At 37.9% G+C, this 27929-nt stretch overlaps 2 protein-coding genes, 1 long non-coding RNA gene and 1 other non-coding gene across 7 annotated transcripts; 1 reads left to right on the forward strand and 3 right to left on the reverse strand.

Moving 5' to 3' along the window:
- Window positions 1-129: 129 nt before the first annotated feature.
- Window positions 130-9306, reverse strand: LOC119998764 (transcription elongation factor SPT6 homolog). Of its 2 annotated transcripts, none has more exons than XM_038846170.1 (17): window positions 9150-9306; window positions 8959-9054; window positions 8084-8213; window positions 7807-7882; window positions 7553-7697; window positions 7340-7475; window positions 7013-7259; window positions 6721-6912; window positions 6320-6445; window positions 5839-6225; window positions 5658-5765; window positions 4745-5521; window positions 4400-4541; window positions 2694-3868; window positions 2322-2531; window positions 1400-1883; window positions 130-939 (listed from the first exon to the last, which is right to left on the reverse strand). In XM_038846170.1, exons 1-17 carry the CDS (start codon window positions 9184-9186, stop codon window positions 533-535), a joined length of 4875 nt encoding a protein of 1624 aa, XP_038702098.1. In that variant the 5' UTR covers window positions 9187-9306; the 3' UTR covers window positions 130-532. The 2 variants fall into 2 exon arrangements, with proteins under 2 accessions (XP_038702098.1, XP_038702097.1); XM_038846169.1 differs by having other exon boundaries at window positions 8084-8216.
- Window positions 9307-10075: 769 nt separating this feature from the next.
- On the reverse strand, window positions 10076-10148 carry TRNAF-GAA. The gene has a single exon. It is a non-coding gene; the product is annotated as a tRNA-Phe (tRNA).
- Window positions 10149-11124: 976 nt separating this feature from the next.
- On the reverse strand, window positions 11125-12754 carry LOC119998917. 3 transcript variants are annotated; one of them, XR_005468314.1, is made up of 4 exons: window positions 12438-12754; window positions 12251-12321; window positions 12092-12148; window positions 11125-11514 (listed from the first exon to the last, which is right to left on the reverse strand). It is a non-coding gene; the product is annotated as an uncharacterized LOC119998917 (long non-coding RNA). The 3 variants fall into 3 exon arrangements; XR_005468313.1 differs by having other exon boundaries at window positions 12092-12321; XR_005468312.1 differs by lacking the exon at window positions 12438-12754 and having other exon boundaries at window positions 12092-12424.
- A 767-nt stretch (window positions 12755-13521) lies between these two features.
- On the forward strand, window positions 13522-26858 carry LOC119998188. The gene is made up of 5 exons (XM_038845440.1): window positions 13522-14005; window positions 16914-17026; window positions 17105-17476; window positions 25483-26248; window positions 26439-26858. The coding sequence occupies exons 1-5, from the start codon at window positions 13762-13764 to the stop codon at window positions 26504-26506; spliced, it is 1563 nt and encodes a 520-aa protein (XP_038701368.1). The 5' UTR covers window positions 13522-13761; the 3' UTR covers window positions 26507-26858.
- The last annotated feature ends 1071 nt before the right edge of the window (window positions 26859-27929 follow it).

Raw genomic sequence — 27929 nt, forward strand, 5'->3', positions numbered from 1 at the left:
GTCGGATTTTTGTTGATAATTCAACTTGTACCTCAATGCCATGAATGTGTCATGGTTGTTTCTGTATCTTTTGAGAACAATTACAGTGGAACAACCTTATGAAGAGACCAAGCTTGGAATAATAAAGGGTGAAAAATGTAAACAACTCTTGTGCATAAGATGATGTGGGTCTTATTACGTACAACGGTATCCAACTCATGGATGAGTGGGAAGCACCAACTTAAAAGTTTTATAAAAGAAGAAAAGTAAAATGATGGATAATGGATCATGGCCTTAGCCACATTCCATTCAGCCAGGAGAATAAAGATGCCAAGAAGAGACTTGAGGAAAGTTAAAGATTAAAATTCATCATACTTCACCGAAAACCTATAGCTACACCAAGCCCCCCTGAGACGCTTACCAAATCATGGTTCATGACTAGAAGAATGGGTCCAGACCACCCATTGTCAGGTTTTGCTGGTGTAGAGCTTTTCTTGGAACTTGCACCCGACCCGGAGTCCCCATCATCAGAAGTTCAGAACCACCGCCACCGTTACCTTGTCCCCCAGCCAGTATTGTTGCCACTGCTACCCTTTTCACCAGCAGCATCCCAACTGCCGCCACCACCACTTCCCTTTTCACCACCACCAGTAGCACCCCGACTGCTGCCACCACCACCGCCACCACTACCACCAGTGCCCCAGCCACCTGGGAAAGCTTCTCTGCCAGGAGAGTTTTGAACCTTGGCACCTGGGAATTTGTTCCATCCATCATTTTCATCCTTGCTGTCTGAATCCCATTTAGAAGTAGTGTCATAGCTATTATCCTGCCTCTCATTGCTGCCACTGTTTCCTCTGCTACTGTTATGCGAGGCTCGACCACGTCCACGCCCACTATATGGCCTAGGTAACCCGCTTGGATGCACATCTCGCCCACCACCATTTCTGTAATCATTCCGACCTGTAAATGCAACACAATAGAATCTGAATCGTACAATGAAGTTTAGAGGAGAACAATAATATAAATAAACCATCTGAAGAAGTTTAATCTGAATTGTACACTAAGAAGTCTAAGATAATAAAAATACGGAGCACAAGAAAGAGGTGCAAAATTAGAACAGACTGTGAGCTTGCAGAAGATGTCTGGGCCCCAATGTAGGCGATTAAAATTTTCATCCAGCCACGGTTAAGTAGCATCAAGTTTTTAATATTCTCTAACAAGTAGCTAAAACACGCCCAAAAAAATGCATTGCAATACAGAGCATCCCAGAACAGACATCGTAATAAACCTTCCACATAACATGAAATAAAAGTCCAAGGAATGGAACAAAAAATTAAATAGATAATATGCTTTAGAATACTATCATGGGCATGCAAAAGATGGCAGTTACATATCTTTATTATATATTTAAAAGCTTTACCTGTTCTTGAACCTGGAGTAGAAGATCGATCTCGATCAAACGAATGCCCTCTCCAACCACCTTCATTGGTGGAACCACCCCAGCCACTACCTGCAGATGCCCCAGATGCAGGGCTTCGCATTGGCACCATAGCAGCAACTGATCTGATAGACGGTGCCGACTCATGTAAGGGATCATCAATATGCCTTTGGAAATATGCCACAAGCCGATCAATGTCTTCAAACATCCTTTTCCGAAATTTGAATCCCTTTGGATAGAGACCAACATACTCATGGTGCGGATTTGTACTACGTATATAAGTTAGAATGAATGTGCCTGGGTGCTCTTGGGAAATGCCGAAAGCATATAATATCCGCATTGGATATTCTGATTTCTCAATCCTCAAAAGCTCATCCACTTCTGCTTTAGTGCCCCTCCTGAACTTGCGATAACTTAACATAGCCTTTAAATAACCCACCAAGGGATCCACGTATCGATCCATTACCTACATTGTTAAGGAACAGATCAGGTATCATCTGCTTGCACCACAACAGGCACACACAAATTCTCATCAGAAATTATGCCCACACCCTCACATGGTCACACATAAATGTGTGACAACAGAAACCATACTCAAAGATGCATGTGTCAGCATCAACATCATACAAATCTCTAAGCAGTTTAGTCATTAGTGACATATCTAAGTACAGAAGTATTTCATCCATCGATGATAATGAAGGAAACATCCTCTCCTTACCAAATGGCTAGTTATAACTTTGTAGATAATAAAGCATTCTGAGAGCACATCTATTTATTTATTTTGAGTAGATAAATCAGCTAATTCACTAGTTGATATTAACACCAACTTTCAACCATTAGAAATCAGCATCAGAAGCATAATCCAAGGCCACCAAAAGCAATTCCCACAAGAAAGAAGACTGACCTCATCCAAGTCCTCAAAAGTATCCTCCCCAATTTTCAGTGTCTTCCCAATGCGAAGCAAGCTTGTAATGTCCTTGTGTTCTTTTCCACCTTCAACTATGTCTTTGTGAGCATAAACTCCATCATACACTTTTAGTGTTAGAGTTAAATACGAAGGTCCACGAGAACTGGGGCGTATAATACTTTCACCAGGATCCTTGTCAGACAATAACTGTACATAAATAACTAATGAGTATCTAAGATACCAAGTAACTCAACATATATCATATAGCTATTATAAAAGTTCATGGTTCAGTTAACTGTACCATACATCTAAGCATAATCAAAAAGACAAAAAAATTGATTGTTCCATAATTTACAAATTACGACACACCTGCACTGCTTCGTCAGCGGTTATATTCTGGAAACGGGGATGAACAATCATTCTTGGTTTAAAATGTTTCTTGGCAAGCTCCTTCTCTTTACGAGCTTTCTCCTGCTCACTTCGCACACTGCTCTGGTCTTCATGATAGTAGGGGTCAAGGTCTCGAATGTGCTGGTGACGGTTGTTTCTCATATCACTCTCTTTACAAGACAGAAAGACCTGATATCTGTTTTTCACAACTGATGAAATCCTGCAAGTCAGTATGTCCCCTTCATGTAGCCTATCAGACAACTCAACATTATCCCTCCAATCATCAGCAACATTTTCCCTCAAAAGCATTCCAGTCAATCCATTTTCAAGCGCACATATAACCTTCTGACTTAGCACCTTGCGGACTGTAGCCTGCACAATCATACCTTCAGCCAGCGTATCCTCAGTTTCACCAGAAATCATGTAGAATTCCTCATCTTGACTTGGTTCTTTATAAGGTTTACGGAAATCCCGAAAACCTTGCATCAACTCCCTTCTAATATCATCAAATGTCTCTCTCTTGTTCTCACGATTTTTGCTCTCCAGATAGGCATCAATGTTGAGGCTTTTCAATAAGTTAGGCCGGTCTCTAACATGCTCTATTGCCATCTCAAGTGCATCTTCATCATCATTTGTATCCCCATTGATATCTTCATCATAAACATCTTTCGCTAACTCCTGCGCCACCCCATAAGATTCAGGATGGATTCTCGTATCATCCAATAAATCAATGAACTGGCTGCTGCTAGCAGCCAGCCCACTCCGCCGGACACGCAAAAAACCAACTGCATTGACAAACACTTTTTTACCAAGTCCATGGGTTGTTACAAAGTCTTTTCGTGTGAATATAGCCCCAGCTCTTACCAGAGACCTCTGCAAGGATGCTGCCTTTCTAGGCCCAAGCCCAGATACAAATTGCAAAGATGCAAATAACCACTCATGGCTCATAGCCAAGTTGACGTCAAGGCCCACTTGGTTGGTAGCATCTACCATCACTTGTTCCACCATTCCATACTTCTCATCAGAAGTGAGAAAGTTCTCTAAAGGATCAAGTTTCCAAGATAAAATCTCTCTCCCTGGTCCACAAAGTGTTGCAGCCATTGCCAGTGGATTTTGAAGGTATCGACCAAGAGCAACAGCTCGCTTGACAATGCCTGGCAACATTAAAAAATTAAATTGACTATAAAATATCTGCAAGCATGCACAAAATTAAGAGGCTTAACGGTGTGAATTGCCTGGCAACAAATGTTTCCTACGTAAAGAAAAGTGGAGACAGTCAGACACCTACTTCTGATTGAGTTAGCAAACTAAGAGACATGGCTTTGAGTCTTGTGGGTATTGAATGGTTAGAGAGTCGGATAACGGCCTCGCAAGTTGGTAAAGGAACAACAGGGGCAAAAGCTTGTACAACTATAACTTTGCTTCTTGGTTCATTTGGAGAAAAGAAACAAAAAGGCTATAGAAGGCATGGAAACTCTTTCTGACATGTTCAAGGATAAAAGGTTAAACTCCTTTTGTTTTTGATGCAGCGAGATCTTGCCATATCCATATAGATGGAAAAGCTATCCTTGATGCAAGAGATCTCATCTCTTATAAAGGATCTTAAATGGGTGATGCCCTCTTTGGTTACTTTTGATACATCAATTAACTTCCTTCTCAAAAGAGTATATGCACAATGAATTTACCTGGCTGTCCAGGCAACTGGTCAGATGAGACACGAGAATTTTCATAAAGGCGAGGCAGAGATTCATCCCCATATATGATGCTCAGCTCATCCATCTCATGACCAAGATCTCTAGGATTTTCCTCAACCATCTTAAAAATGATCTGAACAAGGAAACATGTATTAGATAGACACCACATGAAATTATGAAGAAACTACTAACACTTCGAGAAAACAGAAAGATAATTCGCGTGAAATAACATAGGAGGAAAAGATGGGGCATAACAAAAGCCTAGGAAAGTTGTAAATTTGTAATCCATTTTTGGCCAAAAGAGGAACATGGCAACCAACAATGAGCAGTTCTTACCTCATAAATGTCGTCCTTGAGCCGTGTACAAGACAAATTCACAGCTCCCAGAACCACAACATGAGGTTGATGATCTGTCATGAACTTCAAAACGCGTTGTTGATCTTGTTTCTTCCTTTGCTGGTCATTAACATTTTGAGGCCGTAAAGAGAGAGACGCTGCATGCAACACATCTAGCACCTCTCCTGATGAATCAAGCATGACAAAAGTAGTTGCTGGCTTTCCGGGGCCCCAAGAGCAAGCCATCACCCTTGGTGCAGCTTCATCATCTGAAAGATCATTTTCCTTTCTTTGATATGGCCCCACAGAGACTATATTCCACAACGCATTACCGTACTCTAAAAGTAACCAGCTTTTAGCCTTACTAGTCAACAGAGATCGTACTTCTTTCTCCATCGAAGGTATAAGGAAACTATATATTGCATCGTGCAATATCAACCTCCTTTGCTCATTCCAAACTTGAGCAGATTTACTAACACCGCGACTAAGATAATGCCCATCAAACTCTTCTTTCAATGCACTAAGAGTTTCATCTGACAGCTTGAAAGTGACTTGAAGCAGCTTCTCCTCTTCAGCCTTCTGAATAAGCAGCCATTGTGCATCCTTAAATGCGCTCAATGGCTTTTCGCGCAACCACTTAAGTCCAGCAAACTGATGGAAAGAATCTATAGCCAACTTCCCGTCAGGAGTTGGACTTGTAGATACAACAGCCCTCTCCATAAAGAAGCCGCGGAACCATTTCCTGACAGATGGTTCGCAACTTATCTCCACCGCAGCCTGCAAAACCAGTAAAAGGAGTTAAAACATAAACTATGATCAACCATCGTACAGCCACCAATTTGTTTTTAGGAGCAGCATGCATCAAACAACTTTGTACTCACAAATACACAAAGCAAGACCAAAGACATATTACCATGTGCCTGGCCCCCTTGAGGACGGCTTGAGGTGTTTCAAACATTGCACAAGTGAAGTTTGATGCCATCTCCTCCGGGGTTTCCTTAGCATCTTCCAATTCATCATTCTAAAGTCAGATGAAGCAGGAGCGTTACATCTCTGAAAAACAAAATAAAAGCACCAAGTAAATCCAAACTTACCAGCTCCACATAAAATAACTCTCGTCCAAATTGCTCCGCACTGTGGCCAAACTTGCTGGCAACCTCCCATAGCCCAGCCTTGCTGCAGATGCTGTATTGTGATTTCCTTTTCGGCCTTTTATACTGCCCTTCATCCGCACCAACTTCACCAGGAGGAAAATGCAGGTTAAATTTCAAATCCACGTCATCAACCTCTCTTTCTGATTCTGCAGCTTTGAGCGACTTGAGAATTGATTCAAAAAGCTGCTGATTTAAGTTGAGTCTTGTTTCATCATATATCCGGCGAGATTCTTCTTCAAATCGCTTATTATAATATGAATGAAGTGCATTCTTTCGTTTTTGAAGAAGCAACCACTTTCTGTCGAGGTCGTGAATTGCCCAAAGTAACTACATAATTAACACAAATTAACTTTTCAGATGCTGCATAAAATCCATTTTATCAAAAAGCAAAGCACTGTTGGTTCCATGAGAATGTCTTTACCTTATGCCATTTTACTGTGGGTGTTAACCCAGATTTATCCTGATTCTCACCATCATCTTCATGTTGCCTAGGATCTCTCAACAAGCTAAGGCATTCCTCCTTCCGGTACATTGCTATAAAAGGAATCTGAAAGACAATGAAATGGCTCTCTAAGAAAAATGCCACATCCAGATATATAACTATTAAAACGACTCCCGAGCAAAAAACTCCCACAATTTACAAAGGGCTGGGGATCAGCAAGATCTACACAGCCTTAACCCCTAAAATTTGTAGTTGGTTGTTTCCAATATTTGATCAAGTGACCCTAGATTGTGATAAAGCGACTTTACCACTAGGGCACAAGTTTTCTATACTAAAATGTATTCATAAAGAGTTAAAATAGTAAATCAAGAAGTACTAACATCTAGCTTCTGCACATGCACTAGCTCCAAAAATCTTATAATGTCATCTCTGTTTACAGACGGCCTTTTATCATCAACAGGTAAGGGTGGAACAATGCTTGGAAGTTGATTCAGCTGATTCTCTATCCAGCTGCTCTCCTCTAACAGACTAGTTTCATCCATTAAAGGAGGACCAGTGCTTTCCTCAAATATCTACAAACAAGAATAAGTTCACTTCCATGCGCAAAAGGAAATATAGTATGAACAGAAATTCGTATGTGTGCTTGTGTCTACATTAATTATATTACAAAACCTGCATTCTTTCTGGAATATCAGTCACCCGGATCTGCTCATCCTTTTCAGTCATGTACTTTTCAGAAAGGACAATTGGTTCGAATTCATCTTCAAGTCTCCTTTCCTTCCATTCACTGGACTCTAGACCCTGTTTTCGAAGTTGCAAGAGTTCATCAACATCGCCAAATATCTCATGAGCTTCCTGCAAAGCAGATGATGAAACACCCGGTGCTTGTCTATTTTTCTTTCTCCTCAACTTTTTCCGTCTACACAATGAACAAATTAATAAGAAGGAAATCACAATATGTAAGAGAACAGACACAAAGGAACACCATACAACTTATACCTCACAGGAGCTCCATTCTCATCAACTTCTTCCTCATCAACAATAAAATCAGCCATTTCGTCCTCCTCACCAATGTCTGCATCCTCCTCTTCTTCTGCTTGCTCCTCCTCTTCAGCGATATCCTCCAGTGGTGCACCTACAGTTTCATGTTGCTATTAACTTCCCTTAAGAAAATAAAACAACAATTGAACAAGAAAATTCGAAAACAAATACCTTCCTCATCACCAAATAATCTGCGCTTAAGCTTCTCCTCATCAGTCCTTCCACCTTTACCACTTCCGTCAAACTCTTCATCAGAAAATCCAGATCCTTCCTCATCCCTCTGAGCTTTCTTCAATCTTTTAAATTTTTTGCTCTCCTAAAAAAAGGAAAAAAAAAATCAAGCAAACATCTCCTAGTGCAAGCAGAAACTTATAAGTTAAGAAGAAACGAAATATGAAGGAAAAGCCCGGAGGATGAATTACAACCTTCATACGTGGATAAAACGCATTGTTATCCCGAAGCAGCTCATAGTCATCTTCATCGAGGACATCCTCCGATTCTCTGAGAAGTTTTTACATGAAGTCATTACGAAGATTATTCATCGAATGTCATGAAAACACTGTAAAACTAGTGATTTGCCCAATAGTCTAAAAGGCCATCAAACTTTTTATTTTCCTTCCCAGATCTCACGAAAATTATTCATAAAATGTCATTCATGATGGATAAAATATTAAAATTTGTTATAGAAGAGAAAAAAATCACTTTTTCTTCCTTTTCTTCTTCTTTTTCTGTCTCTCCTCGTCGCTGCTTGCCCTCTCTTCTTCTTCGTCTTGATCCTCTTCTTCCTCGTCATCAACTATGAAGCCATCCTTCTCATAAAAATCTTGCCCATCTTCTGCAAAAACGAAGAATAAGTAATGCACTTAACTCCTAGTTCACCAACACTAGCTAAGATTTTCAAGCAAATAGAACATCCAGTATATAGTGTTCACGTAAGAACAAAAAACAAAAAATACGAACATACACCCGAAGGGAAATAACTAACGAGGAGGATTATACACACGCATATGTGTAAAGATATATACAGATATAATAAAGAAACAATAGAATGAACACACTATAAACATATATGGCCAAGGGAATAAATGGTGACAGAAAGTCACAGTGTATCAATCAAAAAATGTAAACCCAAAGAAACTTATAAATTTTCCTTAAGAATTAACAAAACTACAGAATTGGTTTGAATTAGCATTAACCACATCAAACAGCAACTTCTTTGTATTCATGCCAATACCACTCACAGCATGTCCCTTCTTTTGCCACGTATCAGCAAGCTCTGCGATATGAACCCACAAATCGTTCTGCCAATCTTAGCATCTATAAGGGCAACTGTATTATGCAAAATTTCCACGCCCAGATAATAAGAACCCGAGTATCGTCCACAACCAACCCCCTCCAAAAAAATCTTTAAGAAACTACCGCATGCAAACACCAATTAACACGACGAAGGAACAAGGCAGAAATCCTAACGAAGCTATGATCCCATAAACCTCCAGAAAAACCACCCAGGCATTAAAAACGATACGAATGGGAACCCCAAAATTTCCAAAAATATTTCATGAAAATGGAACCCTTACCTTCCTCTTCCTCCTCTTCATCGTCATCCCGATTATCGAGTTCTTCGGCGTCCAAAGGTTCCCTGTCCACGTCCTCATCTTCAAGCCCGACCTCATCTGCAAAATTGGAGCCAAAATACCAGCTAATATCCCGACATCACAGATATGCCGTGTTTCAACGAATAAATTAGGCGTTTCTTCGAAGAACTCACCTCTTTCATCTTCATCGGAGACAACGTTTCTGCCCATCTCTGATCCGGAGAGAGAACGAAATCAGAAGAAATTAGGGTACGAGAGATAGAGAGGGGGAGCTATTGAGCTTAGCGAGAGATTTTGAGCGTGCGAGAAAGGGAATTTCGATGCAGTGAAGTGGGAAAAAATCACGTTTATAAGGGATATAAACAGTAAAAAATAATACTATGCGTTAAAGATTAGAACCAAAAATATTCAGTGGTTCTGCTCTGTATTTATTACTGATAGATTTGCCATGTTACAACTCGGTTAGTAATCGAAAGTTCAAATTTGTTCCATTTTGATATTGCGGGAAAAAATCCGATCATGTCGAGTTGTTTTCTATTTTTTTGTCCAAAAATACTAATATCCGCTTGACTTACCAAAATGAAATGAAATTTTTAAATTTTTACCCGAGTTATCAAAATGAAACAAATTTAAAATTTAGATAATTGATTTAGAACTTTCGAACATTTGGTGATTGAGTTATAACATAATCAATCTTTGAGCGCTAACAAATTATATTAACCCGAGCCAAAATTATTGTGACATTTTTATAAGAGATTGGTACCAATTCATGGATAGCTGGAAACGATTTGAAATTTGAATTATAATAAGTTTTGACACTCTCTCGCACTTGTGGATTCGGGTTAATGCTACACACAACATAACAAGTGGATATGTATAAGACTGTCCAACTGGACCAATACTACGCTCCGATGTCATGTTAGAAATCCCAACCCACTCATATCAAAAAATATTGTCTACTTTGGGTTATTTGATTTCTATGGATATATCAGGTCCACACCTAGATGGATAAGTATGGATCACGATCCATACTATTAATGTAATGAATATCTATATAAATCAATTTGATAGAATAGATACTCAATACAAATTAATCATGTGCCAGGAACCAGATTTGAACTGGTGACACGAGGATTTTCAGTCCTCTGCTCTACCAGCTGAGCTATCCCGACCATTCTCAACGCATAATCCTTTTTTTATTTTACTAACCGAATTGCGATTTTGTTCTTCCTCGACCTTCTCACTTTAAATACTAAGATCAAAAAACATCTTCTTAACGGAGAGGGGGTGGGACTTTCCTTCTAATCTATTTGGATGGTGCAATATTGGGCCACTCGTTGCGGCTCCCATCTCTATCGACTACTGGGCCTGGCTCTAGTTGGACTTCTTTTCGAAAACTTGGGCCTTGAGAAATGATCCATCAGAGGTGAAATAATCCGTATGTGGGCCCACTTATCTTCCGTAACTAACACGTGGGCCTCATTAATAAATTCGTAAATTGGCCGGCCCATTGAGAGAGGAGCACTTTCGCTTTCAAATACCAACTGCTAGCCCAAGCGAGTGACTAGGTAGATCATGTGAACACTTCTAGTGAAACTATTAGAAGTGCCCATTTGACCTATAAATAACTAAAGATAATACGAAAATCTCTAAATTCAACAATGATTAAGGTTTCAAATTAAAAAAATAATGAATTTTGTAAATTTTTAACTCGAAATCTCAAAAGGTGTCAAATTATAGATGTGGTGAATCTACCAATGTTTTGTTGTACGAGTCCACCAGTGACCTGTGAAGATCAAGGAAGACCGTCGAATGTAATCTTAACGTCGGTGTCGTTCTGTCGGGAAGGCTCTGACACTTAAGTCAATGAAGTGGATGAAAACATTTAGCGGGAGAAAATGTAATTATAGATAGGGAGAGCAATTAATTAATACCTTCAAGAACAAAATATTTTTAAGGCTGAGGGACCTTGGTAGTTATAGGCATCTTACTCATGGGATCCACCAATGGCACATGGGTGCTGAGCTGGACGAGCTTTGGGCCTATGCCTATCTATTGAGGTCATGAGTGTCACGCCCCGTCCCAGGAACGTGACTTATTGGCAACACGTGTGTGCACCCACGTGCCGCCACTCAAAAAAACCAAGACTCAATACATTTAACTCACCATTATACCAACACAAATTTTACACAAAAATTCGGCAGCACCTCCCCGTATATCGGAGAATGCCTCCTGCATAAAACATAACAATTTAAAACACACAATTCCCATAACACCAAACTAAATATCCAGGGCCTCCGGCCATATCATCTCAAACATAATTCATCATACACACATACATACCCAGGCATCAAGCCTAACCATCCAAAATCATCATTCATCCCACACATTTCGTATATATCCCAATATACCATTAAGCCTAAGACTAATCAAAGACCACACAAAATAAACAACAAATCACCACAAGTCCAGGCCATCCGCGTCACGCTCCTCCCTGCTGATCCGTAGTCGGAGCACTAGCGCTAGTACCTATATCACCTGAGGAGGGGGAAAAAATGAAACGGTGAGCAGGAGGCTCAGTAGGGATACCGAATAGGAGTATAAATAAAAAAAACGGTCCGGAATATTATAAGGAAATAACGCAATGCAACAATATGCCATGTTGTCAAACAAATGCAATTCCGTACATCCAACCGAGCCATGTTGCTAGAGCCAATTAACCGGAACCACTAGCACATGCTCGCACAAATATTCCATATCATGCCACTAGAGCCAATTACCGGAACCACTAGTGCACGTTGACGTACATACCAAAATCCAACCCACCACTTTCACCATGCACAAATGCAGCATCACACATGAATGTCATGCAACTAAATTCATTGCGCGCAATGTCATTCAACCATGTAATTAAGAATATCGACTACTCGATAGATGACCGAGTGTCCACGGGTAATGCATTCAATATTAAACACACAACATATAGATTTGAGTTCACAATCGCACCCAATCCAAGGCTTGTTTCCCCTTGACCAAAAAGGCGGAAACTAACGAATTTAATACATAATTCGGGTAGCCAATAGTGTTTGAGATTAAGGGTTAAGAAAATCCCTACCTCGTTTGAGTAAAATCTCACCACAACTCTAGTCACCAATCTTCCAAGTTCAATAACCTACACCATACACGCATTTGCAATTCAATTGACATCCCAAAATTATTATTTTCCAAACCAACTACTCACATTTATCTCAAAATTTGAAGGTAAACTACTCACCTTGCCCAAATCTTCAAACCTTAGGACAACCACCTCTCCTCCTATCTCCACACTTCAATCCAAGCTCAAATCTAGCATTAATATACATAAACTTTGATTACTCAACAATCTTTTACCCCAAAACTTCTAATTTCACGAAATCCCACAAAACCCATAAACCCTAGCTTGAAATCCATGGAAATCTTACCTCAATCTTGAAGAAATCTTGAAAACCAAGCTTTAGAAAGTCCAAAATCTTCAAGTCAAGCTTCTTTCTCCTTGATTCACACCAAAATCCTTCTTCTCTCTAGTTCTCTCTCTCTCTCGGCGTTCTCTGTCAAAACCAGTGAAAGAATTAAAACTAAAACTGTCCCAATGTGTTTTAAACTGAAATTTATCGTCGAGTGTCCGGACGGCTCATAAAGTGTCCGGACACTTTGTGAAGAAAATGAGACAGATTGCATATCTGCTCAAAAACTGCTCGAGGTGTCCGGACACTTGTTTGGGTGTCCGGACACTTCACTTTTTTTTTTTCTCTTTTTTTTTTTTTGGGTTTTCACAATGAGTATGTTAGTTACAGGACTTAATGAGGCTTTGGGCCTCTGAAGGAGCTTGAAAGACCGAAGGCCTATAGCAGATGATCGGTCATCCAGGGCACAGGCATGTAAATCTTCTAGCCCAAGCCGTGGACTTATTCAGCGTCTTTTAGATCGTGGACCTATGATATCTTGTTTTGGTGCCAATTCGGATTTTGGCCCGTACAATTACCTAATTGTTTAAGTCGTTGTTAGTATGTCCTAATTGATATCCTAACACAGTTCAAATCTTATGAGTAGTGGTATCTCTACTATAGATAAACTTTTAATTAAAAAAAAAGAATTTGAATTAAGTTCATGGGAACATTTTAATCATTTTCTTTAGGTGCATGAGAGTCGAATCGTATCAATTTATAAAGTCTTGAATTCAATTCCCATTTGACAACAATACAATTGTGGTCACGTGCTTGGTTTTGACCCAACTACCTTGTTGTCAGGTGAAAACTTCTCTGTGCGTGAATTTGACGGCCTGAGTTTACGTGCCATCTCTAATTAACCTTTTAATCCTTTTCTTTAGATACAAGTGAGTCAAACAAATGTGGAACTACCGTGACTAATGTGCGCGGTTTGTGTACTGTAATAAGTAACTGAAATTAACCACATTTTATTTTTCTTACATATTAAATTAGTAATATTTTAAATTAAAAAAAAAAACAAAAATAGATAAACCACCACCACCACCACCATCTTTACTAAAAGCCTTTACTTGTCATTTGCAGATAGTTATTCCACTCTTTATCTCTCCTCCATTTCTCTCTCTTCTGCAACTTCAAACCCTAAAACATATTTAAAAACACAAACCCATATACCCAAAGCACCAGCAGATTCTTTGCATTTTGTCTGTGGGATAAAATGGGAGGCTACGCAGGCCAAGTTCACCTACCAAGCTGCGGCTATGGGCCATGACCTGGTTTGCCTGCATTGCTTGTATTACTTATGGGGAAGTTCGAGGAACAGCAGTCGTTGCCGTATACCGAGGGGATTGATGTTTCTGTGGAGCAGAATGCGGAGGCGAGATTTGGGTATTGTCGGTATTGTGGGGTCCATAAGCTCATTGGACTGAGATGCTTGTTAGTGTTGCTGGTATCTATGGCGGTGTTTCTCTCTGCTTTGTTTTGGTTGCCACCGTTTTTACATTCTACAGATCAGCGGGATCTGGATCTTGATGTGAAGTACAGAGGTGAGGGTCTTTTAAAAAAATTCAATTCAATTCATACTTATGAGAATTTGGGGGTGATGAGCATACTTGCGATATAGAGTGGATCTGAATTTTATTCTATTTTGTCGAAAATTTGGTTTCTGGGGGTATTTTGGAGTTGTGGATTGTTACTTGGTTGTTGACGTTTCTTTTTTCTTTGGTTGATGAGAAATTATGTGGAGAAGAATTACTTTAGAATTATCAACCGTTTTGGCTTATGTTATATGACGTGCATTGTGCTCTGAAAGGGGTTTAGGACCTGCTGTTGTTGGTGGTGGTGGGTAATAGTTTGGTGAAAATGAAGGGGATAAGGACGCAGTCTTAAACCATTTTTTTAATTTTATTTTGATCACTAAGCATACAGTAAATTGGAAGAATAACTAGAATTATGTTTTTTTAAACCTTTTTTTGGGGTGCCTTTTTGGCATCCATAAGACTGTAATTGTGGTGAATGAAGAACTTCCAGAATGGTACTGAACGAAGAACTTAGGTAGGAGAATCTTATTTGGGTACAAAGTGCCATAAAAAGGCTCCAATCTGTTGCTTTCCTGTTTTTAAGCTAACTGGGTTTCCAGGGTAGTTAGACAGACCTATAGTTTTGTAGTTTGATTCAAAAATATGGATGTTTTAACCATATTACTAGTAAAGTAAGAAACTTTGCTTTACTTAAGCCGATTATGCTTATTCAAATAGTTATGGATTTCATGTTCAATCATCAATGCTGTTTTCTGGTTCGTGAAGTTTTATTAAAGTGAAGTTTTCTATAAGTGTTTCTTTCTATTAATATCCCCTTTTTATCTAGTTTGGAGAAGGTTAAATGTAATCAGTTTCCAAGTTTGATGGATAATTGTCAATACTTGAGGATCAGCACTTGATATTTTTTTGACACTAAAGTGCTGGCTAATTGGTGATAAACTTTATGGTAGACCATTCTTGTTATTTGACTAACTGAAGCATTGATTTATGCTGCCAATTATGTTACATGGATATTCAAAAAGTTTGATCTCTTGGAAACTTACCTTTAATGGATGCCATGTTTGTTTCTTGTTTAGAGGGGCTCTACGTCATTGACTATCCTATAGGACAAGTGCTCCACCCTCGCATAGAGCAAAGCTTTATACTAAGCAGTTTTTGCGGGGTACACACTTATTGAGGTTAAGGCGTTAAAGTTGTCTTTTCTACCTTCAGTTAGAAGTCCACTATCATGTGTGTTGGTCTTTCACTTGTGGAAACAGCTTAGTTAATTGTCTTTGTGCTTTTGCTTTAGGTGTTACTGATTGTTTTGGTCAATTTGAAATACGCCGCACAGCATATTAAGAGTTGTAAAAATGGTTAAAGTGTGAAGTTCCCAAGTCATCGGGATCAATTTCCAACACCCCGTGCATTTTATCAAACAAGTAAAAACCATGTAATTTATCTTTATAACTAGTAAAAACAATTCTTTCTAACCTAGTAAGATAGAAATCAGTGCAACACTCATCAAGGAAAATTTAGCAGCGCAAATTATTTTGCTTATGAAGATTGATTCTTGCCGAAATGGAACAATTTTTTGTGTGTATTTGCGCGTGTGTATGACTGTATTCTTATGGTTATCCTTCATTGCTTGTGAGATTGAAGATTCATGATTGCATAACTAGTTGTTGTCATTATTTGATTCCATCTTGAAACTAATCCCTTATTCTCTTTATAATTTCTATCTTTATTTTGTGTTTCATTGCATCATCATTATGAGTTGCACCCCATGTAGCATCAGAGTTTTACTCTCGTTTCCATGTTAAGGACAAGCAGGATTATTACTGGCTCTGGATTATAGGGGAATTGGGTTGTTGAGTTGAGATTAGGTGAATATTTTGCTGTAAAAGAAAATATTGTTTTGGTGTGCTTAAGAGCAGTTGTATTGTGCTATTTTTATACCGTGTGTTGGTTTCAATTTCAGATGCTTGTGAATAATTTAACTGAAGAGAGAGAGACTAAATTTTGCTTTAATGGGATAAACTTCTGCAAGTGATTAGCTTTACTCTAGGTCTGGAAGCTGACGTGCTGAAAATCTGAACTTTTTTCTGTACTCTTTTCTGAATATTAAAACCTTGAAAAGGGGAAGTGTTTATCTTCTGGAATCGAATATATATTCCCTCTCTCTCTCTCTCTCAAACTGTTTTGCTATGTATCTAATCCTAGTAAATTTAGTGGATATCATTGATCATTCATTATCAATGTCTGATTTTAGTAACTAATTCGAAATGTGAAGTTTGAAAAGAAAATATATACATGATTTCGGTATTGCTAGAATGTTGAGAAAATCTTCATCATGGTGACTGTTGACTGCTATATCCTACAGACAATATCAGATTGATTGTGAACCTGAATAGAGAGACTCAGTGGAATGGCTGCGATCAGCTGTAAAGAGTGGTCTTGGTTTTCTATGTAGGGTTGGGTCCACTGTGCCCCAACATTGGTCTTCAGGATTGGGTCCAGTCCGATGTGCCCTATCCTGGAGAGGTTCCACATTCTCAAAAGAAAATGTCTGATTGGTTGTGTTACAGTGATGCAGTCTTCCTCTGGTAAATTCCAGTGTTTGTGTAGTTGCAGTGCCACCAATGGTTTTGCTTTTTTTTTTTGACGGAGAGGGCAGACATTATTGTACCTTTTCACACTAGTTTGAATATTTGATTTGATGCTATTAATTTCTATAATTTTTGCTTCATTCCGTGCTTTGATAATGTAAGTGGTGCAGCATGCTACACGTTTATAATAGCATGAACCTCCCTTTAATATCTTGTAGATCATATTAGCGAAGAAGTTCGAGTAAAGATTTTTGTATGCTGATTGCATAATTCAAATTTATTTAAATGAAGTCATCTGACTTTTAAATTTGTCATCTCTTTTACAGATCATGATATAGTAGCAAGTTTCAACGTTGGGAAGTCGGTTCAGCTTCTTGAAGACAATTTCTTGCAGCTTCAGGATGACATTTTTGATGAGATAGGTGTTCCTACTACCAAAGTATATACTCTCTCAGATCTTTTTTGATTGCAATTTTCTTACTTCTCTATTTTAATTTGATTTTGTTCTTTCAACCAGGTTGTTGTGTTATCCTTAGAACCTTCAGCTGGATCAAGCATAACAAAGGTCGTGTTTGGGGTTGATTCTGAAATTAAAGATTTGAGAATATCATCCACTGCTGAAAGTTTGATCAGGGCATCTTTTCTAGCTTTGGTTGTGAACCAATCATCTCTGCACTTGACAACGTCCCTGTTTGGGAAGCCATTCTTGTTTGAGGTGTTAAAATTTCCTGGAGGAATTACTGTGATCCCTCCACAGAAAGCATTTCTTTTGCAGAAAGTGCAAATCCTATTCAACTTCACCTTGAACTTTTCTATATATCAAATACAAGTGAATTTCGATGAGCTGACAAGTCAGCTGAAGTCTGGACTGCACCTAGCACCCTACGAGGTTTGGCAATCTTCCCTTCTTCCTTTTTATTTCTGGGTTTTGTACAAATGTTCCATTTGAATGAAGTCTGTGTCTGAGGACAACTCCAAAATGCGATTGTATTTGTCACTTTGAAATGTTTAAAATTTCCACCTAAGAATTTTTCTCTAGGTGTTTGTTTTCCGGGAGTGGGAGCAGGAGTGAGGCCCAGAAGTTGTTTGAAGAGAGGATTTTGTTATGATATGAGTTTTGATGATGAAGTGTGCATTCTATATGTTGATCAAAATATGTGTTCTATGTTTGCTATGCATTCTTAATTATATTCTGAACTTGTTTCTATCCTTTAATGCTTTAATTTGCAAGGCTAACAAAGATCAAGACATGAAGCTTTTAATCAAGCTTACAAGTCACTAAGTTTCAGGTTTCAGATTTCATTATGATTTGTCTTGTTGTTTTGGCCATTACTAATCTTACACAAGTTAGCATATCACAAGTTGTCATCCTATAAAGTCAAAGCTTGCTGAAATTCAATGAATGAGTACAGAAAAGAAAGATTAGCAGCTGATTTGAAATGGCAGCTAGCAAAGCATGCTGAAAATTAAATTATGAAGACTTTCCTAGCACCTACAAACATCACATGTTCAAGTTACTGCAAAAAGTTAAAGATGGCTGCAATTGTTGAAAAGAAAAGCAATGAAGTAGGTGAAAGAGATAAGAAGTCAAAGTTGGCTGTAAAAGAAGTTGGAATTATTGAAGAGATAGAAATAAATGGAGAAGACAAGAAGTGAAATATAGCTGCAAATGGGAGCTGAAATCTTTCAAGATCACAAAGCCTTAAAAGTCAAAAAGGTCTAGCTCCATGCAACGGTCATGTTTAGGAATTCTAGTGCATATAAATGCTTCTATATACTCCATAGAACAACACAGAACTTGATTCCAATTCTCTGAGAGTTTTACAAGCATTCAAGCCTTCATTCTTACTCAGAAAATACTCGAGCTTCATTGTACACTCCTTGATCATTATAGAGTCACTTTGTACACACAATTAAGAGTCTAAGTGCTGGTGGTTAGCTTACAAAATCACAAGAAAGTGAGGCTGGCACTTGGTAAGCCAAAACAGCCATTGTAAAGTGAAGTTGGCACTTTAAACAACAGCTGGTGTAAAGAGAGAGGCTTGGCTCTTCAACAAGCAAATCATAGTGGATTCAAACTCTCAAGGAGGAGCCTTGAGGAGTGGATGTAGGACTATACGTAGCCGAACCACTATAAATCTGTTTGCACTCTCTTACCCTACTCTTTACTTGTTTATTTGTGTGTGTGCTTGTTGTATTTAGTTCTAGTACTTGATTCCTACTTGAACTAACCTAGACCTCAAGCTTATATTCACTAATATCAAGTTTCTATAAGATTTAAAGTAATCTGAAATCAGTAGGTTTAAACTCAAATTTGACATATTTTTAAGGGTAAAACAATTCACCCCCCCCTCTTGTGTTACCTAGATTCTTTCAATTGGTATCAGAGGAAGGTTTTAAATTCTCATAAGAACTAACATTCTAGAGAATTAGATGGCTGAAGAGTTTGGAATGTCAATTAATAAACCACCATTCTTTAAAGGAAAAGACTATGCTTTTTGGAAAAATAGAATGGAGATTTTTCTACAATCAAATGACATTGAGTTATGGGAAATTGTAGCAAATGGACCATATAAACCAACAAAACAGATCAAGAAAGGTGAAGAAGAATCAGAGATTGATAAACCTAGAAGTGAATGGAGTGAAAATGACAAGAAGTTAGTGTCCTATAATGCAAAAGCTAAAAACATATTACACTGTGGACTAAGTAGACAAGAATATAATCATATTTCTACATGTGTAACAGCTAGAGATATATGGAAGAAATTAGAAGTTAAGCATGAAGGGACAAGTCAAGTTAAGGACTCTAAAATAAATATTCTTGTTCATAAGTATGAGTTGTTCAAAATGGAACCTCATGAGTCAATATCTGATATGTATGGAAGGCTTACTGGTTTAGTAAATGATTTAACTGCTCTTGGTAAAGTGTTTTCAGATGCAGATCAAGTTCAAAAGATCCTAAGATCTCTACCTAAAAAGTGGGATGCCAAGGTGACAGCAATTCAAGAATCAAAGAACTTGAAGACATTACCTCTTGAGGAACTCATTGGTTCCCTAATGACTCATGAGCTAAAATTGAAGGATAGAGAAGTAGAGGAAGAAGAGGACAACAAGAAAAGAACTACTGCACTTGCTGTACATAGTTCCCATGAAGATAGTGAAGATGATAGTGATGCTGATACAGCTTTGCTGGTTAAAAATTTCAAAAAATTTATGAAGTACAGGAAGAAGTTTCCTAACAGAAGCAAAAGAAATGAAAAAGGTAAAACAATTGATGAAGTTGTTTGCTTTAATTGTGGCAAAGCAGGACATGTTAAAAATGAATGTCCAAGGAGGAAAAGAGCACACTACATAGATAAGAAGAAAGAAGATAAGAAAGCACTTAAATCTACTTGGGATCTAGATTCTTCAGAGTCGGACCAATCTGATAATGAAGATATCAGGGCAAACTTTTGCCTAGTTGCTAAGGAAGAAGCTCATTCTTCTGCAGAGGTTAGTGAATCTGATTTGGACTCTGATTATGATGATATTTCTATTGATGAATTATTTAAATCTTTCCAGGAAATGTGCAATCAAAATGAAAAACTTATCTTTGTAAACAAGAACTTGAAAAAGGAAAATACTAGCTTGAAAGATAAAGAGAAAGCATGTCTAGAAGAAATAAGTAAATTACAAAGCAAGCTTAACAACTTAAACATAGAACTAGAGGAGCTGAAAAATTTTAAGGACATTACTATGCCTGATAATTCAGATTTGCTAGAAGAACTTAGATGTCTAAAAGAAAAGAACAAATGCTTAGAAGAGTCTTTTAAAAAATTTTATGCTAGTTCAGACAAGCTTGATAACATCCTATCTATGCAAAAACAATATCTAGATAAAACAGGGATAGGATACAATCCTACTAAATTGAAGGAAACATTATTAGAAAGAAGCAAATTTGATTTTAATGCCTCTACCAGCTCAGTAATTAAAAATTCCAGATTCAGGTCAAGAACTATAAATAAAAAAATTGTCCAAATTTGGGTTCCTAAAGGAACATATGTTGTTGATACTAACCACCAAGGACCCCACAAAGTGTGGGTACCTAAATAAACACAAATTTTCTGCAGGTTTGTCTAAAATCAAGCCTTAAAGCTTGTGAATGGTTTCTGGACAGCGGGTGTTCTAGACATATGACTGGAAATCCAAAATTGTTTTCGTCCTTCACAAAGAAAGAAGATGGAGGATATGTAACTTTTGGAGACAATGCAAAGGGTAAGATCCTAGGTATAGGGTCTATAGGTAATCTCTCTTTGGTTTGCATTGAAAATGTGCTCTTGGTAGATGGTTTATCTTACAATCTATTAAGTATTAGTCAATTAACAGATAGAGATCTTAATGTGTGTTTTTCTAAGAAAAAATGTCTTATAACAAGTGCTGAAAATGTCACAGCTTTAACTGGTTTCAGAAAAGGTAACGTTTATAAAATTGACTTGGAAATGTTACATGCAAGTTCTGTAAAATGCTTAGTTGCATCTGAATTAGTAATTGAAAATTGGCATAGAAGACTTGGACATATAGGTATGAGCACCTTAGCTAAATTGACTAAAAGAGGGCTAGTTAAAGGAGTTCCAAATCTGAATTTTGTCAATAATGGTGTCTGTGATACTTGCACAAGAGGCAAGCAAGTGAAAAGCTCTTTTAAACCTAAAGATGTAGTTTCTACTTCAAGGCCATTACAACTATTGCATTTGGACCTTTTTGGTCCTAGTAGAGTAAAAAGTCTTGGTGGAAAATCTTATGCTTTTGTTCTAGTTGATGACTATACAAGATTTACATGGGTTCTATTTTTAGCACATAAAAATGAGGCCTTAACTGAATTTTCAAAACTAGTAAAGAAATTGCAAAATGAAAAGAGTTGTTGCATATCTAGAATAAGAAGTGACCATGGAGGTGAGTTTGAGAACAATGAATTTGTAAAATATTGTGATGAACAAGGTATTTCACATAATTTTTCAGTTTCTAGAACACCACAGCAAAATGGTGTGGTGGAAAGGAAAAATAGAACTTTACAAGAAATTGGAAGAACTATGATGCTTGAAAACAATTCACCTAAGTATTTTTGGGCTGAAGCAATAAATACAGCTTGTTATGTCTCAAATAGGTTAACAATAAGACCTATTCTTAAGAAAACCCCTTATGAGTTGTGGAATGGAAGACCTCCTAGAGTTGATTATTTTAAAGTTTTTGGATGTAAATGTTTTATTCTAAATACCAAGGATAATCTAGACAAATTTGATTCCAAATCTGATTTAGGTATCTTTCTAGGCTACTCACTGGTTAGTAAAGCCTATAGGGTGTTTAATAAAAGAACTAAATGTGTTGAAGAAGCAATACATGTTAAATTTGATGAATTATCTACTCTAACACCTTCTTGTGAGAAAAATGTGGATATAGTAACAGAAATTGCAGAATTAACAAACAAGGAAAAAGCTGGTACAATTTCTCCAGAGAAGGAAGATGACTCTGAAGAGGAAGTTGACATTTTTGGAACTAAGAAACAAGAAGAGAAAAATGAGTATAAAACTCATGAAAGCACAACTTCAATACCAACCATAGTAGTGGATCCAAAGAAACCAAGGTACACAACATATCATTCACCAAAAGAAATAATTGGTGATGTACATGAAGGAATTCAGACCAGAAATTCCAGGTTATCATCTCTTAATGTTTTCAATTTTGTTGCACTCATTTCTAAGATTGAACCTAGGAATATAAGTGAAGCTATAGATGACAATGATTGGGTTATTGCCATGCAGGAAGAATTAGATCAATTTCAAAAATGTAATGTATGGGAACTAGTTCCAAAACCAGAAAATAAATCAATCATAGGTACTAGATGGATTTATAGAAATAAAATGGATGAAAGTGGTGTAGTTACAAGGAATAAAGCCAGGTTAGTTGCACAAGGTTATAATCAACAAGAAGGCATTGATTTTGGTGAAACCTATGCACCCGTAGCTAGAATGGAAGCCATAAGACTATTAATTGCATTTGCATGTTACAAAGGAATAAAATTATTTCAAATGGATGTTAAAAGTGCTTTCTTAAATGGAAAAATTAATGAAGAAGTGTATGTTAAACAACCACCAGGGTTTGAAGACTTGAAACATCCAGATTATGTTTTCAAATTAAATAAAGCTCTTTATGGATTAAAACAAGCTCCTAGAGCCTGGTATGAGAAGCTGTCCAGCTTCTTAATTCAATGTGGTTTTAGCCGTGGGAAAATTGATAACACTTTGTTTATTAAGATTAAAGATCAAGATATACTACTAGTACAAATATATGTTGATGATGTGATTTTTGGAGCTACTAATGAGTGTATGTGCAAGGAATTTGCTGCAAGAATGCAGGGGGAGTTTGAGATGAGCATGATGGGTGAACTTACCTATTTTCTTGGCTTACAAGTGAAACAAACGCCTAAGGGAACACACATCAATCAAACCAAATACATAAAGGATCTTCAGATCAAATTTGGAATGGACAAAGCTAAACCTTCTCCAACTCCTATGGCAACTACAACTAAACTTGACATAGACTCAGAAGGCAATGAGGTAAATTCAAAACTCTATAGATCCATGATTGGATCTTTGCTATATTTAACTGCCAGTAGACCAGATATCATGTTTAGTGTATGTTTGTGTGCTAGATTTCAATCAAATCCTAAGGAATCACATCTAAAAGCTGTCAAAAGAATTTTTAGATACTTAAATGGTACCCCTACTTTAGGACTATGGTATTCTAGAGAATCAAACTTTGATTTGTTTGGTTTCTCTGATGCTGATTATGCAGGCAGCATGATTGATAGGAAAAGTACCTCTGGCACATGTCAATTTCTAGGAAGAATGTTAGTTTCCTGGTATTCTAAAAAGCAATACAGTGTGGCTCTATCAACCACAGAGGCAGAATATGTAGCTTTAGCGGGCTGTTGTAGTCAACTATTATGGATAAGACAACAACTAAGTGATTTTGGACTCACATATTCAAAAATCCCAATTATGTGTGATAACACAAGTTCAATCAATCTATCAAACAACCCTGTGCATCATTCCAAAGCCAAACACATAGATGTTAGGCACCATTTTATCAGGGACCATGTCATAAAGGGTAATGTTAGCATAGAATACATTGACACTACTCACCAACTTGCTGACATTTTTACAAAGCCCTTGAATTCTGAGAGATTTAAATTCTTAAGACATGAACTAGGATTAACTCAAACATCTTAGTTTCTACCATGCATCATTTCAGGGGGAGCATTCAATATTATTCTTTTTGATTATTCCAAAAAGGGGGAGAAACATTGACAAATTGACAAACATCAAGACTTAAATCTGATTTAAGTCATACATATTTTGTCATCATCAAAAAGGGGGAGAATGTTATGATATGAGTTTTGATGATGAAGTGTGCATTCTATATGTTGATCAAAATATGTGTTCTATGTTTGCTATGCATTCTTAATTATATTCTGAACTTGTTTCTATCCTTTAATGCTTTAATTTGCAAGGCTAACAAAGATCAAGACATGAAGCTTTTAATCAAGCTTACAAGTCACTAAGTTTCAGGTTTCAGATTTCATTATGATTTGTCTTGTTGTTTTGGCCATTACTAATCTTACACAAGTTAGCATATCACAAGTTGTCATCCTATAAAGTCAAAGCTTGCTGAAATTCAATGAATGAGTACAGAAAAGAAAGATTAGCAGCTGATTTGAAATGGCAGCTAGCAAAGCATGCTGAAAATTAAATTATGAAGACTTTCCTAGCACCTACAAACATCACATGTTCAAGTTACTGCAAAAAGTTAAAGATGGCTGCAATTGTTGAAAAGAAAAGCAATGAAGTAGGTGAAAGAGATAAGAAGTCAAAGTTGGCTGTAAAAGAAGTTGGAATTATTGAAGAGATAGAAATAAATGGAGAAGACAAGAAGTGAAATATAGCTGCAAATGGGAGCTGAAATCTTTCAAGATCACAAAGCCTTAAAAGTCAAAAAGGTCTAGCTCCATGCAACGGTCATGTTTAGGAATTCTAGTGCATATAAATGCTTCTATATACTCCATAGAACAACACAGAACTTGATTCCAATTCTCTGAGAGTTTTACAAGCATTCAAGCCTTCATTCTTACTCAGAAAATACTCGAGCTTCATTGTACACTCCTTGATCATTATAGAGTCACTTTGTACACACAATTAAGAGTCTAAGTGCTGGTGGTTAGCTTACAAAATCACAAGAAAGTGAGGCTGGCACTTGGTAAGCCAAAACAGCCATTGTAAAGTGAAGTTGGCACTTTAAACAACAGCTGGTGTAAAGAGAGAGGCTTGGCTCTTCAACAAGCAAATCATAGTGGATTCAAACTCTCAAGGAGGAGCCTTGAGGAGTGGATGTAGGACTATACGTAGCCGAACCACTATAAATCTGTTTGCACTCTCTTACCCTACTCTTTACTTGTTTATTTGTGTGTGTGCTTGTTGTATTTAGTTCTAGTACTTGATTCCTACTTGAACTAACCTAGACCTCAAGCTTATATTCACTAATATCAAGTTTCTATAAGATTTAAAGTAATCTGAAATCAGTAGGTTTAAACTCAAATTTGACATATTTTTAAGGGTAAAACAATTCACCCCCCCCTCTTGTGTTACCTAGATTCTTTCAGATTTTTGTACTGTATCACTTTCTAAAGGGGTTTTTGCTTTGTTGTGTAGTTTTTCTTTCGGAGCTTAAGAGATTTATATCTCTTGGAAACTCTGGGAGCAGATAGTTGGGTTTTATGCTTGTTTGCCATTCCAAGAACTATTTTTTGTAGTCATTTTTCGCGCTATGCAGATTTTGATGGCTTTTATTGTGCTGGTGCAGAATTTGTATGTGAGCTTATCAAATTCTAGAGGTTCAACAGTGGCTCCTCCCACTACAGTTCAGTCATCTGTTTTACTAGCAGTTGGAAATACTCCCTCAATGCCAAGGTTAAAGCAGCTTGCACGGACCATCACAAATTCTCATTCAAGAAACCTTGGCCTTAATAACACAGTATTCGGCAGGGTAAAACAAGTTCGACTTTCATCTATCCTGCAACACTCTCTTCATGGTGGAGATGGTAGTGGTACTGGTACATCAGTGTCACCTTCGCCTGCACCTCTTCCTTATCCCCAACCCCAATCCCATCCTCACCATCACAACCATCACCACCACCACCACCACCATCACCCCCATGATGTCCAACTGGCTCCAGCAATTGCACCTGCTCCTGCAACTGAGAAAACCACACCTCCTCGGAAAGTTGCACCTGCTCCAGAGAAAATATCACCTGCTCCACTGATAAGTAATGAGGCAAAGCCTCCTGGTTGCCGAAATGGGATCCAAAAGAGGGTTCCCGGGAAAACCAAAAAGCAGTCTCATTTAACCCCTGCCGCTGCACCATATATTTCTCCTCACTACTCCTCTCCAGCACCAGAACCGCGTGTCAATTCTCTCCCACCTGCACCTGTTTCCAGTTCAATTCCTCCATCCAGTCCTTTGCCAAATGTTGTTTATGCTCATGTTCAGCCACCGTCAAGTCGTAATCCTTATGAAGGCTATCCTGGCAGAAGGCCATCACTTCCGCCCTCACCATTGCCATCTTCATGTGAGTGTTTTTGGTAACCTAACTTTTTAGAATTAAACAGGAGATGATATTCAAGGCTTATTTAATACAATTTGTTTTATTACTCTCTCTATTGGTCGGATGAGTCGCATTATGAAAATACTGCTATGGTATTGGGATATATGAATACCCAAAATGATAAACCTAGTATGCTAATATTCTGTCCTTGCAGCTTCTGCAGATTTTCATACCATCCGATGGGCATTTTCACTCTTCCTAGCTCTTGTATTACATCTGTAACAACAAAGGAGAAACAATCCATTTGAGGTAAAAATGACTTCTCTGGTTTTGAGCCGACTCAATTGCCCGAATAATTCAAATGGAATCATGCAAAACCAGAGAAGTTTTGTAAGTGGGAGCAATGCAAATGGCTTGCCTCACATGTGAGTGGCTATACGTTGTTTTCTGCGTGTAAAATGTAAATATCAATCAAGAAAAAAAAAAAAAGTTAAGCTAGCAGATGCATTTTCTGGTCAAAGCCACATAGGTGGCAGGCCCCTCTCAATGTGCATTTGCTGCTGTTTTGTGTATTTCTCTTCTTCAGAAATTGTAAGGAGGAAAGAATAACAGAGAAATGTATTAGCATATCCAACTTGTTTCTCGTCCGATGCAAGTCGAACAGGTATGATTTTTTGACTTCAGAATTAGTTCTGTGTTGATCACCTTGTTGGCCTTTTTCTCCCCATCTTTGTGTTTGCATTCAAGGAGATCTAGGATATGGTTGGTGGGTGTTGGGGGATGGGGTTCATCTGATATGTTGATGGAGAGATGAGGCGAAGTAGTAGCTTGTCTAATTGCTTTTCTTTAAGAAAGCAACAACATACATGAACTTGCAAATCAATCGAAAATGAAAACGTTTTCCCAGCCTTTTCCAAATGTTGGCAGCACGTAATTCATGTGAAATCGTAAAGCTGGGCTCTTCATGATTTGTATGAAATCGTGTGTCCCTGACATTGCTCATTGCGAGAGAGAGAGAGTTTGTGCACGAGAGTTGTGTACCATGAATAAACAACCAAATAAGCAAATAAATAATATCAGTTAAATAAATAAATTTAAAACCAACTTGTCTTTTATATAAATGAGCATGTCAGTCATAGGAATGCAATCTGACCATCGGAATTGTGACCTGTGACCAACTGGGGATGCAATCTAACGGCTTAGATTAATATGAATATACTCAAAAACCCAAAATCAGCCCTGAACTCCGCCTCCCACCTCCGATGGACGGAGCTTCGCGATTTTCGCCTCCCACTGACAGACAGATCTTCGAGACTCTCGCCTCCAACACCGCGCCGCCGCACTGCAGACTTGTTCATAATAGGGTTTATTCACTCGACAATTTTTTTGATGCTTTTTGGGAGAATCTTAGGAAATTCTTGACTGCGATCTTGACGAAATATAATTTTTGTTGCTTGATTGTTGATATGGAAAGGTGAAATTCTGTGCTTTTTTTGTGAGATCTTAGTCAATTCTAGGCTGTAATTTTGAGCTTGATTATCAATTGCTCTACACCACGACTGCGAGGATCACTGTGAGAGGTGCGGCAGCTTCGTGGCTTCATTTTCACTGTCGCGGTCGTCAGAGAACGATGTACGACGGAAGAACACAGCGGCGGAGGAAGAAGAATGCTCCGTCTCTGTCGCCAAAGACTGAAGAAAAAGAT

This window comes from Tripterygium wilfordii, chromosome 5 (genome assembly GCF_013401445.1).
Source record: "Tripterygium wilfordii isolate XIE 37 chromosome 5, ASM1340144v1, whole genome shotgun sequence".
Lineage (NCBI taxonomy): Eukaryota > Viridiplantae > Streptophyta > Magnoliopsida > Celastrales > Celastraceae > Tripterygium > Tripterygium wilfordii.

Coding starts and splice junctions, on each gene's coding strand:
- LOC119998764 (XM_038846169.1), bottom strand. CDS start 9,186: ATGGGCAGAAACGTTGTCTCCGATGAAGATGAAAGAG. Junction 7,698..7,806: donor CGTTTTATCCACGTATGAAG/GTTGTAATTCAT, acceptor TCCTTTTTTTAG/GAGAGCAAAAAATTTAAAAG. Junction 5,522..5,657: donor TCAAGGGGGCCAGGCACATG/GTAATATGTCTT, acceptor CTGGTTTTGCAG/GCTGCGGTGGAGATAAGTTG.
- LOC119998188 (XM_038845440.1), top strand. CDS start 13,762: ATGGGGAAGTTCGAGGAACAGCAGTCGTTGCCGTATACCGAGGGGATT. Junction 17,477..25,482: donor TGCACCTAGCACCCTACGAG/GTTTGGCAATCT, acceptor GTGCTGGTGCAG/AATTTGTATGTGAGCTTATC. Junction 26,249..26,438: donor CTCACCATTGCCATCTTCAT/GTGAGTGTTTTT, acceptor CTGTCCTTGCAG/CTTCTGCAGATTTTCATACC.